This window comes from Lethenteron reissneri, chromosome 26, assembly GCF_015708825.2.
Source record: "Lethenteron reissneri isolate LAM-NWPU_2019-01 chromosome 26, ASM1570882v1, whole genome shotgun sequence".
In the NCBI taxonomy this organism is placed as follows: domain Eukaryota; kingdom Metazoa; phylum Chordata; class Hyperoartia; order Petromyzontiformes; family Petromyzontidae; genus Lethenteron; species Lethenteron reissneri.
Window position 1 is genome coordinate 21,765,071 of NC_083804.1, and position 17,523 is coordinate 21,782,593.

A 17,523-nucleotide genomic window follows, 5' to 3' on the forward strand; every position below is an offset into this window, starting at 1 on the left:
CAAATGTACCCCTGCACTCATTCGCGTGGAGCGGTGTGCCTATACGCATGCGAAATTAGCATGCAAGAGCATTTACGATATGCAAAGTGTGTAAACACATGCACGTTTAACAGTAATTACGGTGCTTGTGATTAAGCGCAGCTCCTCTTGTGTGATGTTTCATACAAATGTAAGCCTGGCCATACGGATTTGTATTACTGTTGTTCCCGTGATTTGCTCAAGGGCTTGCTTTGCTTAAAAAAAAAAAGTTGTTAAATACTCGCTAATTCAATTTAACGTCCTTTACTTAGCCAGGTGAGAGCTAATTGAGATGCATGATTTCTTTGCCAAATTAAAACATCAGGAACAATGGATGCATAATAACCATCATTATTTTTTGTATAATTTAGTCAGAAGGTAATGTTCACACTCGGAGCATTTTTTTTTGGTGGTGGTGGTGGTGGTGGTGGGGGGAGGGTCACACCGCTACGTGGTGAGATGCTCTTGAAATTCATTGGAGCTTCTTTAAAACGCACTCTACATTTGCGTTCCTTTATTCATTGCATCCCCACCCGTCCCGCCCGCCTCCACGTGCGTGCGCGCGCGTGTGACGGCTGAGTCGTGGCGAGCGTGCGAGAAGGATTTGAGAGATTTTTTTTCTCTTGCGTCCGCTTGAAAGTTGCAGTGTATAAACAATATCTGATGAGAGAACACAGCTCGGAGGCATGGGTTTTACACACGCGTGCTTATAAAAAAAAACGATGAGAAGACTGATGTCTTACAAGACATGCCGTCTAGTTAAAATTGAGCCTGCTTCCTCTTGCATGTAATCAAACAATATGTTTTCTTTTTTAAATGATGGCACGTTTCCGCATTTTCCTCAACATCTTATGTAAATATAACCCCACTCCCAGCCTCTCCCCCCCAACCCCCGATCCCCTTCCCTCATGCCATCTCCCGCCGCAAACATTCTGCAGCCCCTAACTATACCAATTTTAGCCTCCTCACAAAACAAAAAAAAAATCCGTGAAAAAAGTTCATCTTTCACGTGTGGGGAAGGTTACTGGACCTTGTCGAATGCATGCGGAAAATGTGGCAGCAGCCGCCCGTGGAAAGCCTGCATGCTGACATGCGATTAATGAGGCTGCTTGGGAAGAGTCCATTAGAACGGCTGATGAATGTTATTTATGGGCCTCTTCTGGCCACCGCTGTCATTAGAGCATGCCGTTTGTTGCACGTTGGGTCATACGCGCCCCCCCCACCACCTCCACCCACAACCACCCGCTGCCCACCTCATTCCTCCCCCCCCCCCCCCCCCCACCAAGCCCATCCTTTCCAGCTTCGTTAAGGCTTCGGGACATTGAGTAGCAAACGGTCCACGAATGCTTCCTGGAAGCAGAAGTGCCGCTTTTCTGGCAGCAAATTTGGCACGGAGACGGGAAGATGGTGTTACGTATATAAAAACCCAACTGCTGTACTGGAATATAAAAGTATAGGTTGCTAATGACTCTGTGCCGCAGGGCAGCGGTCTCACGATTGGCTTCCTCGCGGTCACCTGATCAGAGGGAGCCCAAGCCAAAATGGTGGCACATGCATTTGTAAACATAACTACAGTCTCCATTTGTCCTCTGTCAAGAACTTGATATTGATTTGTTTGTTTCCTTTAAACATGTTATAGAAAATTATCTTTACTATTGCACTTTAGACATTTAATTTTTGGTTTCCTGGCTTTCAATAAAACATTTAAGTGGGCTGTTATAAGATTACGTGGCTTTTTTTCGATGGGGCTGTATAGCCACGTGATGAGTTGAAAATCCAAGCAATTTTTATTTTTGTCTTCATCCATCATCATCTCTTGACCTACGCATTCGCCGTGAACATATCAAAAGTTGCAAACTCTCCAGCCAGCCCAGGATGCCAACTTTGTAACTGGAGGTGTTAGTGCACCGAAGGTCAATAATCATCACGGAGTGGCGACCAAAGAATGGAACGCATCTGAGAGCAGATCCACCAAATATATGGAGCGATGAAATCAGTTATTTTGCAGGTGCTGGGTGGATTATTGCACCGCAGAATCACGAGGGGTGTTGGCCGTTTGGCGAAGCCTTCAGCAGTGGATTGACCATGGATGATGCGCATTAATTGCCACGAGCTCAAATAATTGACATAGACACATCTTCCCTGGTACATTATATTACAGGACATGAACGTTCTTGGACGTTCACTTTAAAGTGAGCAATACTGCCTACTCTCAAATGATCATTTGGACATTCATCAGCGGACCTTGGTCAATCCACCACTGGATGAAGGCCTTCACACACCATCGCCGCGTGTTATAGTCTTGTGAAGCGAAGATCCATCTCGCTGCTCTACACAGAAGCTCTTCTCGTTGTTCCATATCCGCGGTGGTCATCCTCTCTCTCTCAGGCGCGCTGTCGCTGAGCGACGATTCTGGCACCAGTCTCATCCGCTCGCCACCATCACTTCGAGCCGTGACGCGTCTTGCCCAAACCCACTTACTTCCCTTAACGGTCGATACGATGACTTTCATTTGCATTTGTTCCCTGTTTTCCCCGTGTTCTTTCTCTGCTTAACTCTTGGGGGAATTCCAAGCATGCATCTCTCCCTGATGATTCTTAACACATGTTTTATTGCCAGAAAGGGTAAAACCTGTTCTTATATTTTGATACTGGCAAGGGAGGTCCCATGATTTTGAGATTGTGTTTTATTTTATTTGTCGTTCTTGAAAAATCCTACGAAATTTACTGGTAATTCATTGACTCTCTGCAACCTGACCTTTGCAGCCTTTTGAAGACAACCCTACTTTTGCATCCTATCTCTTAAGTATAAATACAGAATGAGAATATGTATTTTTACTGGAGGGATCTGCTGAGCGATAAAGCTCTTTGTCACAGATGTCCACTGTTTCTGCACAGCGTCCTGAAAAACGGTCGCATTCACATGCTACGTACATACAATTCGTATCTTTTTGTGGATCTGCATTATTATTTTTTTTTTTTTTAACTAGAAAATGTTGCTCCACCTAACATAAAAAATTATAGTGTTTCAAAAGTGCAGGGTTGATGACTCGGCAGGGAGTGGTGGGAGTTTATCATCAGTTGTGCTCCCAATCGGTAATCTATCCCGATTGTTTGCGCAGCGAGTGGATCGGTGCGGATGATCGGACGCACGGAAATAGCGTCATCGCGTGTGAGATCAGAATTAAGATTGTGCCACGCCAATTTTTGTCAAACTGGTTCTCATGCAAACCAATGCGAATTAACTTACATGAATGGCCATGATATCTACGAAATAGCCATAACACAAACTCTGCGAGTGTTCAAGTTAACTTCTGAGCAGTGAGCATCGTGCCGCTAAAGCTGTGGGAAAGCATCGCCCTGGATCAGTCCATGTTCTAACCTCAATGTTTTCACCTAAATGTAGAGCCAATTTACCAATGACAGTAATAATTACCGTTATTGAAAATGTACAATACGCCCTATATTGTATATGTGCAATGCATCCATTTAATTTTGGCCTATTTTCATGGTCAACATTGCACATTTAATTATGCACTCAAAACATCGATTTATGAGGTGTGTAAATTGTATGAAAACTTGTTTTTGCTATAAATAAGATGATTCTAATAAATATATTTTAATTTGTATTTACCTTTGCCAATATTTCAGTGTTATCCCCTTGTACGAGTGGGGTTTTTCCAGACACTGCTGTTTCCTAATGCTTTAAACACTTTGACGAGTGTGATACATAATTATGCAATTGTGCAAATCTGATCCAATTTTCTCAGGATCAGATTTAAAAAACTGATAGGTGGATCATTTGATCCGTTTAGGATTGTATTTGTACTCGGAACTGATCCACGTGTTCATATCAACAATACCTGAAGTGCACTCACCTAGTTGGCGAACTGCGCTCTTGATTCCGATAACATGAGTTTGATTCCTGGCCATAGCTAAACTGAGCGACGAGTGATATTCGAGCCGGTCCTGTCCCCTCCGCCCACTCCAGTACAACAACCCCGCACTGATGAGCGTAGCCAAAATGTTGTTGAACAACACCACCACCCAGGATTCAGATTCAGAATATTTATTTATACTGGAGGAATCCGATGCGCTATGAAGCTCTTTTTCACGTATGTCCAGTAGGTTTCACAGATGTCCGGTAGGTGCTGACCAGGTGCGGAGAGGCATTCGTCCAGCAGTGGAGTGACAAATGGCTGTACGATACTATGATTACAATTGTCAGTTTCCACTGTACTTAAAAAGTGTGGGATGCGTATTTATTTATCCTCTTAGTGAATCTTGCTGCATAGGGCCCTCTCATGTGTCTATCGCTCTGAATGTGTGCTCACGGCCTGGGGAAAAAACATAACTAGGCTAGAAGCCGTGTCTTATTAATAAAACACAATTTTAGGAGAAGAAAATGTTACACTGCGCCTCCATAATTGAACGGATGCTATATCTGTGCACCCGTGGCTTTGCGAGAAGATGCATATGCCGAAAGAACCAAAGAGTATGCATATGCTTCTTACACGATTTCAGAAAGACTTCCGCCAGCATTTGCTACTTATATTCGGCCTTCCAAGTCTCCATATTAGAAGGCAATGGTGGGAAATCAAGCATAGAAATACCAGAAAATGTAACAAAAAAACATTGCACAAAGCTAGTTTTGCGTTTAATTACACAGCTCTTATCGTGGCCAAATTTCCCACTTGTATCATCCGCTGTGTAGCTACGGTCAACGGTAATGTCACTGGACTTTTCATCCAGATGTCGCCAGTTCGATTTCCCAGCAGTATAAATGGGTGCACCCACCATTAGTAGATCGGCAGGTTGTGTGTGGTGGGGTAGAATGTTACTCCCACCTCTTTGAAGATGTCTGGCCTTCGTGGAAACGTAGGCCAAATATCCTTTAGAGGGGCCTCTCTGGAACCCTCTCTCTCATGGAGGCCCTTCCAGCAGCTATTGTGGCATTAGCAAGCAAATGCAGGGCTGCACCTTTACTTTTTATATTTTATTTTATCCACATGCTCAAATGGTCTGCGGAAACTCCTCTCATCCGTAGATGGATTCTTCCAATTTATTATTTGTGGATAGGAGGAGGTGGGCAGAAGCGGCACCGATTTCACCCTATCATCCGCAGATGTCACCCAGAAATGCCCCTTACAAAGTTCTAAATTCACGAAATGTTCACTCGCTCCCTTTCCACCGTTAAGGGGAGCCAACCAAATTCACAATATTCCGTTGCATTTAACTGCAGATAGCTGCACGGATATATACCGAGCCCCCTAAAGTGAGCCTAACAGGGATCAGCCAATAGTGCCTTCAGCATAAAATCAAATAAGGGAGCCTTCAACTTATATGGAAATATAAAAAATGTACGATGATTTTGCCTCCTTGATAATTTATCATTTAAAATTTAACATTTATCGTATACAATAACATACAAATGATCAATGTAACCATAACCAAGAGGCATACATTTGACTGCATTCACTTTAGCCACACATGTAATTGTTTCGTGCGCAAAAAACATGAAAAATGCATGCGGTCATCAGTCACAACAACTGCTTGTGAACAATAATATAATTACTTAATCAAAATAAACGTGTTGTTTGAAAACGACGTTCACAGTTCCTGTACACATCCTACAGCGTTGCCGCTTCTCGTCACAATATTGTCAGGATTGTGTAACGTATTCAGTTCTCATCTCAAACATAATCTCGTTACCATAATTATGTTGGTGTCGTTTTCCTTCGTAACCAGCTAAGATCTATTTGAGAAAGCCAGTCTCTCTTTGAAGGAGCACCAGCTGCACATTCACGGAGGGGGAAACAATTTTCACGGTGTAGTCAGTGTGGAACAGAAACAATTGAGATAAGAAAACGATACATTTCCGAAACTGACATTTGCATGCAATATTATTACAAAGTGCTGTACAGGGTAGTCCAGATACCTAATTAATTGACCCCTAATTTGTTTTAACTTTACATATTCATTTCTGTTTTAAATAAACCTTTCTTGAAAAATATATTCAGTTTTAGGGGACTGAATGGAGGTCACAGGACATCTGGAACGACCCTATATGATGAAAACTCAGACCAAGGCTTTATTTCAGCTGATAAGGCTCATTGAGCTCGGCAACTCTTTCGCAAAAGGACGACCACAGCCCCAGACGGTTGGCAGTGTTGGCCCTTACAGGACCTTCGAGGGTAGGAAATCGGTAACGCGGCCACGTTAAATGCCTTTAAAAAGAACCGTAGGGTAAAGTACGGAATGAGGGCCTCCACTATACGGAGCTCTAGAGAGTTTCTATAGAGTGTATTTTAAAACTAAACTATTTTTTATTTGACCAGGTAAGGCCCACTTGAGCTATATAGCTCTCTGTCACAAGCGACCTGGTCACCAAATGATAGCCCAATGAAGTGGCTTATCATGTGGAAATGTATATCCAAATACTCTTAAACGCATGTTGATTCTGAATGTGGATTGAAAAACCGGAGGACCCAGAGAAAACATCCACGCGACCATGGGGAGAACATGTAAACTCCAAATGTACAGGCGTCAGGGTCGGGATCGAACCCACGACCTCCTGTTATACCAGCCGAGGGAGGTAACCTGATCTTCCATGCTGTCCAGATATCCTGAAGGTGGAGGTCCAATAACCATGTGCATAATTGTGGTAATGGCTGGTACAATGTATGTATGTACGTTGAACTTCTTTCGCACCGTACGTAGCCGATCCTGCGAATCGGAGATGCGGGGGAAGGACAACAAACTTAACATGAGTGTAATAATTAAGTTTTTGCTTTTTATATATATATATAGTCTATGCCCTATATCAGAAAAGGGTTTCACGAAGGGCTAATCGCACTAACTCCAGTATCACACAACCGGATTCGAAAAAATCGCATCTCATCCCTCGCGACTGACCATCGTGCAACGCACATCCTCCGCGCGCGATGCATGCGATGATGCCCCAGCTACTGTTTGTTGGTCGGGCAGGTGGTTGTCACGTGTGGCGGCGGCGGGCGCTATTTATTCGGTGTTTACCTGCGTTTGCTTTGGAGCATGGGCAAGCGGTGAGCACCCCGAGTTGTTTGCACGACAGCCTTTTGTGAACAGTGGCGTGTTTGACGCCAGTGTCGAGGTGTAATCACGCAAAGTTAGGCCTCGTCTGCGCAGTGTGTTGGGGAAGATGCAAGGGTAACCTTGGAATGAAATATTTATAAGCAGTCACATTCAGGATACCTTTTTTTGAGGGGGGAGGAGGCGGAGGGAGGGGGTGTGGTGGTGGTGGGGGGGAGTATGACACTAGGGGAGGGAGCATGAGGGAGGCGGATGTGTGATTGCATTTCAACGGATGTGGACAGGAAAAAGGATGGACAGATACAATTAAGGAGCCTTAATATTTTTAGGGGTTTCTCTTGGCTGACATTTTGACATTTCAAATATAAAAACTGTTAGAAATTTAATTTACAATATACGTATTTTGTTTCAAGAGAAAAGTTTGGGTTCGCTTTACTTAATAAGTGGAACCCACCGAGGAATTCGGCAGCCTGAATGGAAAAAAACGTTCATACTTAAAAAAAAAAAACACTTCACCTGCTGAGAGCAATGCTGTTGAGAGACATTGGGAATCTAAAGGTCAGATGGACACTTACTCAAATTACAGCAGAAGAGAGGCAATGCAGAAAGTTTAACCTTTCACAGGAAGAGACGGACATTTACTATCCCCACGCGCTTGTGGAGTTGGAAAGGATGTTGATCGCAAGACACGGGAGGAGCCAATAGAGTCACGCATGGTTGCCTCTGCTCCGGCCAATACTGGCAGTTATAGAAATAAAGAAGGTGACATCCAGCTTCTCAACCCCACAAAATGGAGCAGTGTCTATCCGCAAATGGTTTCTGCAAAGCCAGTTTGGGCGTCGGGCGAGTTGTGTGTTTGTGCCGATGATGGGGTTTGTTGCCTCCGTTATTGCCCTCTTGGAGGTTTGGTGAGGTCCAACTCTCCTTCACTTTTGCTGTATTTGAAAATGACGCAGTGGTCACATTCCACTCGCGAGCTAAAAAAGTAATAGTTGTGGGATTTCTATATTTTTATTTCTCACTTTTTCTTCTCCTGTAAATGGATTTATATCGCTGCGTTTCTCAAAGCAATTGGCTCGTAAGTACTGCACGGCAGCAAATGCATCGCTAATGTGAAAGAATAATGAAAGAGAGAACGACATTGACCAGGCATTGACATACAATAAACAGATAACATAAACCCTTGGCACCAGCCGAGAAATAAAAAAAAAATGATGGAGTATATTACTTTGAAAGACTCTTTAATTCCAGCGGAAAACTGCAGCATAATAAATTAAGTGCAAAATAAATTATTCAAACGGCTCGACTTTATGGCAGGAAGTCCAGATAGAATCCGAACCTCCCCGCGTTCCGTATGCCAGGGACGTTGAGAGCCAGGGTGCTCGCTTGGCCCCCCACGTATGCACCTGAGATTTTAGAATTGCGTTCCTACACGCGTGAGCAATTATAACGCGGGATGATTGAGTGCGTTCCGTGGCTCGCGTTGCTCTTCGCTTGATATCGGCCGCTATTGCCTCTCCTTTGGGAACTATCACCTCTTGCGATGGCTGCAAACCAATATGCACACAAAATATTACTTTGTACACCGAAAATCGTCAACAATCGCGCGTGAGCGATGAGGTTTTTCATTTTTATTTGATTGCGTGGTCCGTGTCCGAGGGGCCGCTTGTGCAAAGTGAAAATGCGGGGGATGCGAGCGTAAACAGATGGGGGGTGGGGGGGGTGCACCAGTATTTAGTGGAGCGGCCCGAGGTTTGCCACTGCGGCATTGTGCTTCCTCTGAATTGCCCGGCGCTTTGGCGTTTCGGAGCGGCAAAGTAATGACGGAAGAGCTTGTTGCACGCGCGTGTGCGTGTGAGTGCGCGCGCGTGGGCGCGTGCGTCTGCTCTAAGGGACCACGCGTCAGGTTGCGGAATTATCAAGATGCGGCGTTTTTCTAAAGGATGCGTTCACACGGAGAGCTCGTCTGGAATACTTGCATGGCACTCTCTCTGCTCGTGCACCCACCCACCAACCTTGCACCCCCCCCTCCTGCTTACAGCCCACCCGCACACACACACACACGCAGCCCGTTCCTTTTGACGTTTCAGAAGGGCCCCTGTGCACCTGTTTTGCCGCCTGACATTTAAGCAGTTGGTATGGCGAAGGGGGCAGGGCCTTTGGGGGCTTATTTACGGTGAAAGGGCTTCGTGTGCGTGGGAGGGTTGTGTGGAGCCTTCTGGGGGGTGGGGAGGGGGTCAGGGTTATGGGTGAAGGGGTGAAAATCCCGGTGATTATGACAACATTCGTGGTAACGGAGCGAGCGTCGCTCTGCCCCATTCATAACACTTTTTTTCCCCCCAATCGCAAACTTTGCAATTTGACGTCTGGCACCGTTCGACAACACGAGAGCACGTAACTTTGGATTACGTGGCGATTCCCGTTTCTGACAGCTGAAGTCTTATCGACACCCCCCTCCCCGCCGCCGCCGCCACCACCACCTCTCACCCCCTCCTGCTTTCTGAATAAGCGGTCTCTGTCACCCGAGTGAGTGAATGGGCCGCTGGCGTGCCCCATCGGCAGCCCCGCCCCTCCACGCTCCCTGGCATGGCAAGCGAAGCCCTTCTCAGGATGCGCGGCAGGCTGGGTACAACCCTCGGGCCATATGGCGTCTTGACGTCTCCAGTTGACGTCCCGGCACGGCTGAGCCTTGGCACACATCGGCGGTCGAGGCCACAGAGAGACGGCACGACGGTTCGGAGCGCCGAAACTGCGGAGCCGCGAGTGACCGAGTGACCATATTCTTCGTCGCAGGCGGTAGCCGCGAGTCCACGAGGACTGGCTCCACACCTTCAGGATGTATCGAATCCACTGCATAGGGATGCCTCTACCCATGCTGCAGGTGGGACCGACTAGACTGCCCGCCGGGGTGTGGTGGTTGTGACTGTTCCAGCAAGACTCGTCTTGCCTGTCTGAAAGAGCCTCGAGTGGTCTATAACCTGAGAAAACCTTTTTTTTGTGTGTGTTAAAGCAAAACGTGCACGTTTCGGGCACGTGTGTGTGTGCGCTGTATGGGCGGTTTTTTTGTTGCAAGCGCCGAGCAGACCTGTGGAATGCCTTGGTACAGTAAATGTAATAATTTCAGGTGTGGGTGTATGCTCGTATCGCTCTCTACGGAGCAAAATGTTTCGTCGGTCTGGGTGTTTGCTTTGCAAATTCGACGTGGTTTGAGCCGCAGACGGTGGTGCAGTCGGTAAATTAATACCCGTTTGTGAACGCCGTTTTGAGCAACACTTGTTGACAGATACATTGTAAATGGACTCGAGTTGCAGCCGGTGGTGGCGGCGGCGGTGGCTGGTTAGTATTTGCGTCGTGTAACGAGAGAGTCCGAGTGGCTTTCTGGGTAGTGCAAGCGCGTTAGCCTCGTGCAGGCGTGGTGGTGGCGTGCGGCCGCGCCGCGGAGGAAAGACCTGTCGTTCTCCTGTAACTCTGTAACTGTGAGTATTATCCGAGGTGTTTGCTCGCGAAAGGTTTTGTTGTTTTGCGTGTGTGGCTTTTGACTCGGGGTGTCCTGTGACTTGCCCATCGGCGTGCCGTCCGCAACGTCAGTCTGCCGCCGTAAGGCGACAACGTCAGCTTTGTATCGTGCAGTAAACCCACTGCAGCGCGGCGTTCCTTCAACGTAGGAGGAGGAGGAGCAGTGGCAGCAGTAAAACGATGCCAGCTCCTCTCTCCCGACGCCCCTCTTGGTCGTGGCGAGCCAGACCCCGGCATCGGCATTCGTCTCCCGGACATATTGCTGCCATAGGCAAGAATAGAATTCACTTAAGGTTTCCTTTTTAGTGACGGCCAAATATGGCCATCGTTACGCTGATCCTGCAGCAGCATTTAATTGTAAGGTCTGGTTTGAGGTGACGTGTCTTGTGAACAGAGAGCCTTATTACTTAATGAGTCGAAGATCCTCTGCAATGATGGCACGATTTGAGGTGCACGGTTTCCCACCTTGTTTCATCTTCATCATCGCCAGACGCTGAAGGTCTCCCATAGTCAGCACTGAGCCCCCCCCCCCCCTGCCCCCAGCCCCCAGCTCAGCACTGTCACCATCCCTCATGGTCCTGCGATGCAACGATCCATCTTGTTCATGCATACGAGCTGACCTCATCGCTCCATCTCCGCGGCAGTCCACCTCTTGGGTAGTGTTCCCTCCTCTCTTTCTTTTTACTGCCGCTCCATAGTCACCGTCGTATCATCTCGCCTCGCTTACATGTCCTTCCCAAACCCCACTTGCTCTCCTCAATGGTCGACACGGTGTCTTTGCGATCCTTCCGTCCCTGGGTGTCATTCCAAACGTGCGCAACCGCTCTCGACGCTTCTTTGCGCACTTTTCGGATTTTGTTCCAGCTTTTTGTTTGCCAGGATTCATGTTTCCATTCCATACTGATTGATAATATTCCGTTCTAAGGCACATTGAGGCGTTGCTTCTATAATTCGGTTTTCCAAACTTGCGCTCACCTCTTTGTTTAGACATTTCGATCATGGTCCACCTTCAGTAATTGGCCAAAGTGTATATATACCCCGAACGTGCATTCCTGTTGTGCCCTTCAAAAAGAATATCTTTCTTTAGTTCGCAATCCTGATATTTGCCACGAGCTCAGCTTTGCAGAGTTTGTGATGACGTTGATCTCCCATTTTCTCTCATCAATTGAAATCGGTCGTGATGCTGACCGTGACAACAGCAAATCTGATTTGGTTCAAATTTTCCTCATGCCTCAATTTCTCCAAAACAATTTCCAGAAAACATGTTTGAATGAATAACTTTGGCGACGGCGTTTCTCCTTGGCTGACTAGCCTTCCCCCACATGCATTGTGTTACTTTGTTATGTGCAGTTGTCCATGCAGTGATTATATCCCTGTGAAATGGTTTCCGTCCGAATAATTTCTTCTTTATTTTAGCCTTTTCGGTTTTTGCGAGAGCTTGGATGACGACGTCAATTTCCAATGAGTCAAATTCATTTTCATAGCCCGCGAGAAACAGCTCGTCGCGATGGTGTTTTATGCTCATTAGTCTTTTGCAGACTTATTCTGCCTCATTTATGAAATGAAAATAAATTAACGGTCCTTTGCTGGAAATTTAAACGTTTATTATTCTTTTTGCGATGGAAGAAGTTGTAAAAAAAAAAAACACAGGCTGGTGTCTAGAAGAAAGTTAAACTAAATATTATATAGCCCAGACGACTCACTGGCTATACCGAGATCTCAGCAGACTGTGCTGACTTCGTGTATAGGAGGAAAGTGGATTACTACTGCATGGAAGACTGCATGAGGTGGTGGGGGGGGGGACGGTGATGGCGTGTGGGGTGGTGGTGCCACGTATTTTTCTGCTTAGAATTCACGACGGCTTTGCTCGCCGTTGTGCACCGCTGCTGCACCGGACCTCGCAGCATCATCCACCGTCGAAGCGGCCCCGCTCTTGGGCGCAATCATAATTTAGGCTCCACGCGTCGCACGCATCGGTTGCCGTGCTCCGCCACCGCGCCGGACCGCCGGGCTCGCCTCGGACGCCTCCGCGGGAGGAAAATAAAAGATGGGAGGGCGGCCAGTTTCGTCCGACTACCCCCTCCCCCCCCTTCGCTTCGTGGAGTTTTGAGTGACTCCTGCATGTGCGTCCGAAGCCGAGAGTGACAGAAGCAGCCACTAACGATAACGCAGGGTCAACGCGTGCCACAGACGGCTTGAGGTGTTGTGTCAAGCTGTGTCAGAGGGTGGCAGTGGGGGGAGTGTGCGGGTGGTTGCGGTGGGGGGGGTACGTCACGTGTATGCGTCGAGACAGCTGCTGCGAAGCGCTGATGTGCAGAACGCGCGACCCTTTCGAGTCCGCCGCGTTCTTGTGCTCCTGTTTGCGCGCGCAAGATGTGAAATATTCCCGGCAACGCCGCCACGGTGAGCAAGCCGCGACGCTTCCCCGGTGAAGCGTTGCGGCTTGCTGGGTGCGGGACACTCACCGGGATGGCCGGCAGCTATCCCACCGTTTACAAGCTCACGTATAATGTGTTGCGAATTACAAACGGGGTCTTTGTAGTGCGACCAGAGTACATTTAAATTCGAACGTGGGTTCTGATTCAGTTGAGATGGGAAATATTTAATGGTCAATTCCCACAGCGTGCCAGGTGATTCTGTTGCCCCGGCGGTGTTACTCCGCTGACACCATGCGCAAGGCAAGGCCTCTTGTGTTGTACGTGGGTGTCGTAGTCCGTTATTTTTGTTTTAAAAAAAATTTGTTTTATGATTGGCAGCAATTATTTTGTTGAAAAAAAGGGGTTCTTCTATCCCCTGCGAGGGCTGAGCAACCTGAGATTAAGGGGGAAGTTGTGCTGCGGTGCCCCGGTCCGTACGGAACCAAGTCGCTTAAAATAAAAATACAAATCTGGCAATGTCGCTCTTAAAGACGCGTGTAAAATTATCTGTTTACGCGCGGGTGTATGTATGCGTGTGGGAGCAGTCGTGTAGCGGTTCGCGCGCTGCACTACAATCCCGGCCAGCCGAGTTCGATTCCCGCTCACAGCGTACACAGGTCATGATGATCAAAACCGGTCCTGAGCCTCCCAGAGGTCGACTCAGCCTCAAACAAGTACCCAGTGTGGTGTGTAAACATCGCCACTGGGAGACAAAGGCGGCCAGGCGTCGTGCTGGCCACCCACCTCCTTGTGTGTCGTGCTGGCCTTCATAGGTGCTCGCCAACAGCACTTGGCCCAACAGTCTGTTACGGCTATATGCGGGCATCGTTGTCTATGTGTGCGTGTAAACACGTGTGACCGTGAGAGGAGGCGATGGATTCGGGGCGGCGGTGGACGTCTTCATTCCAGCATTGGATTGATCCCAGATGAAGATAAACTAAAACTAAACTGTTTTATTTTGCAGGCCCACTGAGCGATGTAGCTTTGTTTTAGAAGCGACCTGACCATCACAAATGATAGCTCAGCGAAGTGGCTTACCATGTAGAAATGTCTAGCAGCCAAATACTCTAATTGCATGCTGATTCTAAATGTGTAGGCAAAAACCGGAGAACCCGGAGAAAAATCCACACGACCACGAGGAGAGACTTAAAAACTACAAATATACAACAGGCATCAGGGTCGGAATCGAACCCACGACCCCCTGTATACCAGGCGGGGTAGTTAACATCTATAGATGGATCAGAGAACGGACACAAGATGATACGATGCACAAGTGTGCTTTTGACCGTATCACATCATGCTCATTCTTTGTGTTCGCTGTGGAGGTTTTTTTTTATAATTCAGGCAGATGGGAAGCCATTGAAACACTCCATCTTTTATCACTCTGTACCTAGGAGGTCTGTGGGTAGTTAAGATGAGTTATTGTTTACAATTACCTTGTGTATTAATTATTTACTTAGCTTAACCAGGCCAAATCCCATAGATATCCATTATTTATTTCCCATTAGAAACACCAGTGACCACGGTTGCACGAGGATAATCCCAAGAACTATTAAATATTTACTGTATATTGGGGGGAATGGCCGCGCAGTGGTGAGGGCTTTGCTCTCTTGAGTTCAATTCCCAGCCACGACTAACATCAGCGGCAGGTTATAACTGAACTGGTCTTGGGATCCCCAACACCCCCCGTCTCCTCCTACGACCTTAACCAAGAGGCAGTGCTGACGAGCACGGTGAAGTTTAGTCAAAACTACAAAAAACCATGACCAACCAACATATCAACAAGAAGAGCCCTTCGTCCAGCAGTGGATTGACAAAGTTCTGTAAATCTTCATCATCATAATTACACGACAATTCAACCTTGCTTATTGGGTTTCATATGCGCAATCTATATACGTATAAATATGCCTGTGAAGAATATGGGCTGCACAACACTGGATCCTCGCTATCGTCTCCTCGCAAACCGGCTCAGTGCCTCGGTGGCGGGCGGGCACGCTGACCGCAAGGCTAATCCCTGCCACGGAGATCAGTGTACGTAGGTGCGTGTGCGTATAGGGGGCTGGCTTGTTTGTTTGTGTGTGTTTGTTTGCCCCGTAACTTGAGCAGTTCTCCAGATGAGCGGCTCACCGCACGCTGGTGGCAGATGTTAAAGGGAGGAGGAGAAGGGGGAAGTGTAGCGCCCTTAACCTGAGATTCGGGCTGGTACACTTCTCGCGAGGGTAAATGAAGGTGCGGACTGTTGGCGGGAGGGCTTCCACCAGATGGGTATTTTGGCCTACTCTTCCATGCTACTCAAAACGTCTTGGAAGAGGTGTGAGTGCCCACGGTTTAACCCCGCGACACCCCGCGGCGAGACTGCTGCTCGACTAACTGGGGTCGTATCCATTTATGCTTCTGGCCGAATGGAGGTCATGGGAGATGGGAGGCGAGTGGGGGGTGGAATAAAAACAACTTGCACAATTATTTAAACTGTCGTGCCAGGAGATGGAATATAATCTAGATCTGAAGACTACTGTGGAATGGTCAGCACACTGGGATACATCATAGGGTCGCACTCATCACACACAAATGTATCGCTACAAATGAACCATAACACCTTGCTGATCCCGTCAAAGAGCATAAACCATCATCACGCGAACTCCGGTCATCTTTGCAGCAGCAAATTTTGGCTTAGCCATCGAACAAAGATGGTCATCACATTGCACGCTTTTCAGATGCACTTTTGCGGCTGTCTGGAACGCTCTTCTTCCGATATTAGGAAGCCGCTAAGAGCTTTGCACTTTTAAATATCGATTGAAAAATATTTTTTTCAGAACTGCTTTATGTGTTTAGTTTGAAATTTCCCCCGCACCTCCGATTAACACGGTTGGCTACGTACGGTGCGAAATAAGTTCAACATACATGCAAACTTAACTAAAACTATATTCTTTGGGTCTTTCGGTAACGTCACGTAGATAGGTTGAAAGAAAATAATAAAAAAAACTACAACGTTTCGATCACAACACAAGCGATCGCTTGTGTTGTGATCGAAACGTCGTAGTTTATTAATTCCTGCTAGTCACCAAAGCTTTAAGTCCAGATTTAAACTAAAACTAAACTATTATTTTAGCAGATAAGGCCTACTGAGCTCTATGGCTCTTTTGCAGAAGCGACCTGGCCACAAATGATAGTTCAGCGAAGTGGCTTATCGCGTGCAAATTTTTAAAGCAGCCAAACACTCTCAACGAACGTGTCTAGATGCGGAGGGGGAAAAAAACCCAGAAGACCCAGAGAAAAATCCAAGCGGCCACAGGGGAGAGAGAGACACACGCAAACTCCAAATATACAGCAGGCATCAGGGTCGGGATCGAACCCACGACCTCTATATTCGGCGCAAGTTAGTGGCGTCCCATACACTGTGGCATCACCCCCCTCGCTCGCTGCCGGCGTAGTCGAACGGGCGTGTGGTTAATGTCTGTGCGGGCAATGCGCGTGGCTCCGCTAACACACGAGCGTTATTACGTGGTTCGGACGACGACGGGTGATGAGCGAGCGAAAGAGCGAACCGGACGGGGGCTGTAGCCAGAACACCTTCGACAACTCCGGGAAGAGAGCCGGCGGCGAACGCGAACGTCGAGACAAAATCGGCGCTTCGGAGACACCTGAGAGAGAGAGTGAGGGTTGGGTGGTGTGTGTGTTGGGGTGGGGGGGGGAGCAAAGAATCGTGACAGCACATATTTATAAACGATTGCCAAGCTCGTGAGCGTCGAGTAATTTTCACGAGCTTGCAGATTTCAGTTGTGTTTGATGTTTTCAATAAAGGCAATCGTAACAGTCGGCTTTATACGCGCGTAGCATATGTAATGCGCACACGCCCCCCCGAAAGCACTTAGGTTGAAAGGAAGGGAATATTACCGATAGTGTACATACATCAAAAAGCACGTGACTGGGAATACATTTATTTAAGATGTTAATTCTGAAGCGGTAGCAGCGATAATGAGTAATATATACAATATTAAAACAACCCCCCCACCCCCCCATCTAATTATAAGCATTGCTGTTGTGGAAGTATGAGCGGTGGTGTAGCGGTTAACGCGCCGTGCTAGCAGGAAATATCTGAACCGGTCCTGTGCCTCCCCTAGGTCAACTCAGCCTCAAATGATTACGTGGTGCGGTGTGTAGTAAACATCGCCATTCGGGGAGACAAAGGCGGCCGGGCGTGGGGCTGTCCACCTCACCCCCTCGTGTGCCGCGCCGACCTTCATAGGCGCTCGCTAACAGCACTTGCCCCAACAGTCTGTTAAGGCTACACGGGGCGTATTTGTGTTGTGATTAGGGGGCACCGGTTCGCGCACTGCACTACAAAGCTCGCCACGTGCATTCGATTCCACCGGTTCATGGTTACTAACGTCAGCGTGGGCAAGTGATATCTGAATCTCAGTCTCAAATCAAGAGTACCATCGTGCAGTTGCATAAACATCAGCAACGGGGAGACAAAGCGGGTCGGGGAATCGGTTTTCTGG

The 17,523-nt window shown here is 47.5% G+C and overlaps 1 protein-coding gene across 23 annotated transcripts in view; it reads left to right on the plus strand.

The window, feature by feature from the left end:
• Window positions 1–17,523, plus strand: part of LOC133347860 (RNA binding protein fox-1 homolog 3-like) — a 306,370-nt gene that overhangs the window by 244,647 nt on the left and 44,200 nt on the right. Inside the window, exon 1 of one of the 23 annotated variants that reach the window (XM_061560558.1) lies at window positions 9,699–9,969. The exons of 20 other annotated variants lie outside the window; for them this stretch is intronic. In XM_061560558.1, coding sequence (XP_061416542.1) covers window positions 9,925–9,969 — 45 coding nt within the window. In that variant the 5' untranslated portion in view covers window positions 9,699–9,924. Of the gene's footprint in view, window positions 1–9,698; window positions 9,970–10,523; window positions 10,565–17,523 lie in introns of those variants that run through there. 2 more of the 23 variants (XM_061560557.1, XM_061560564.1) reach the window with 2 other exon arrangements.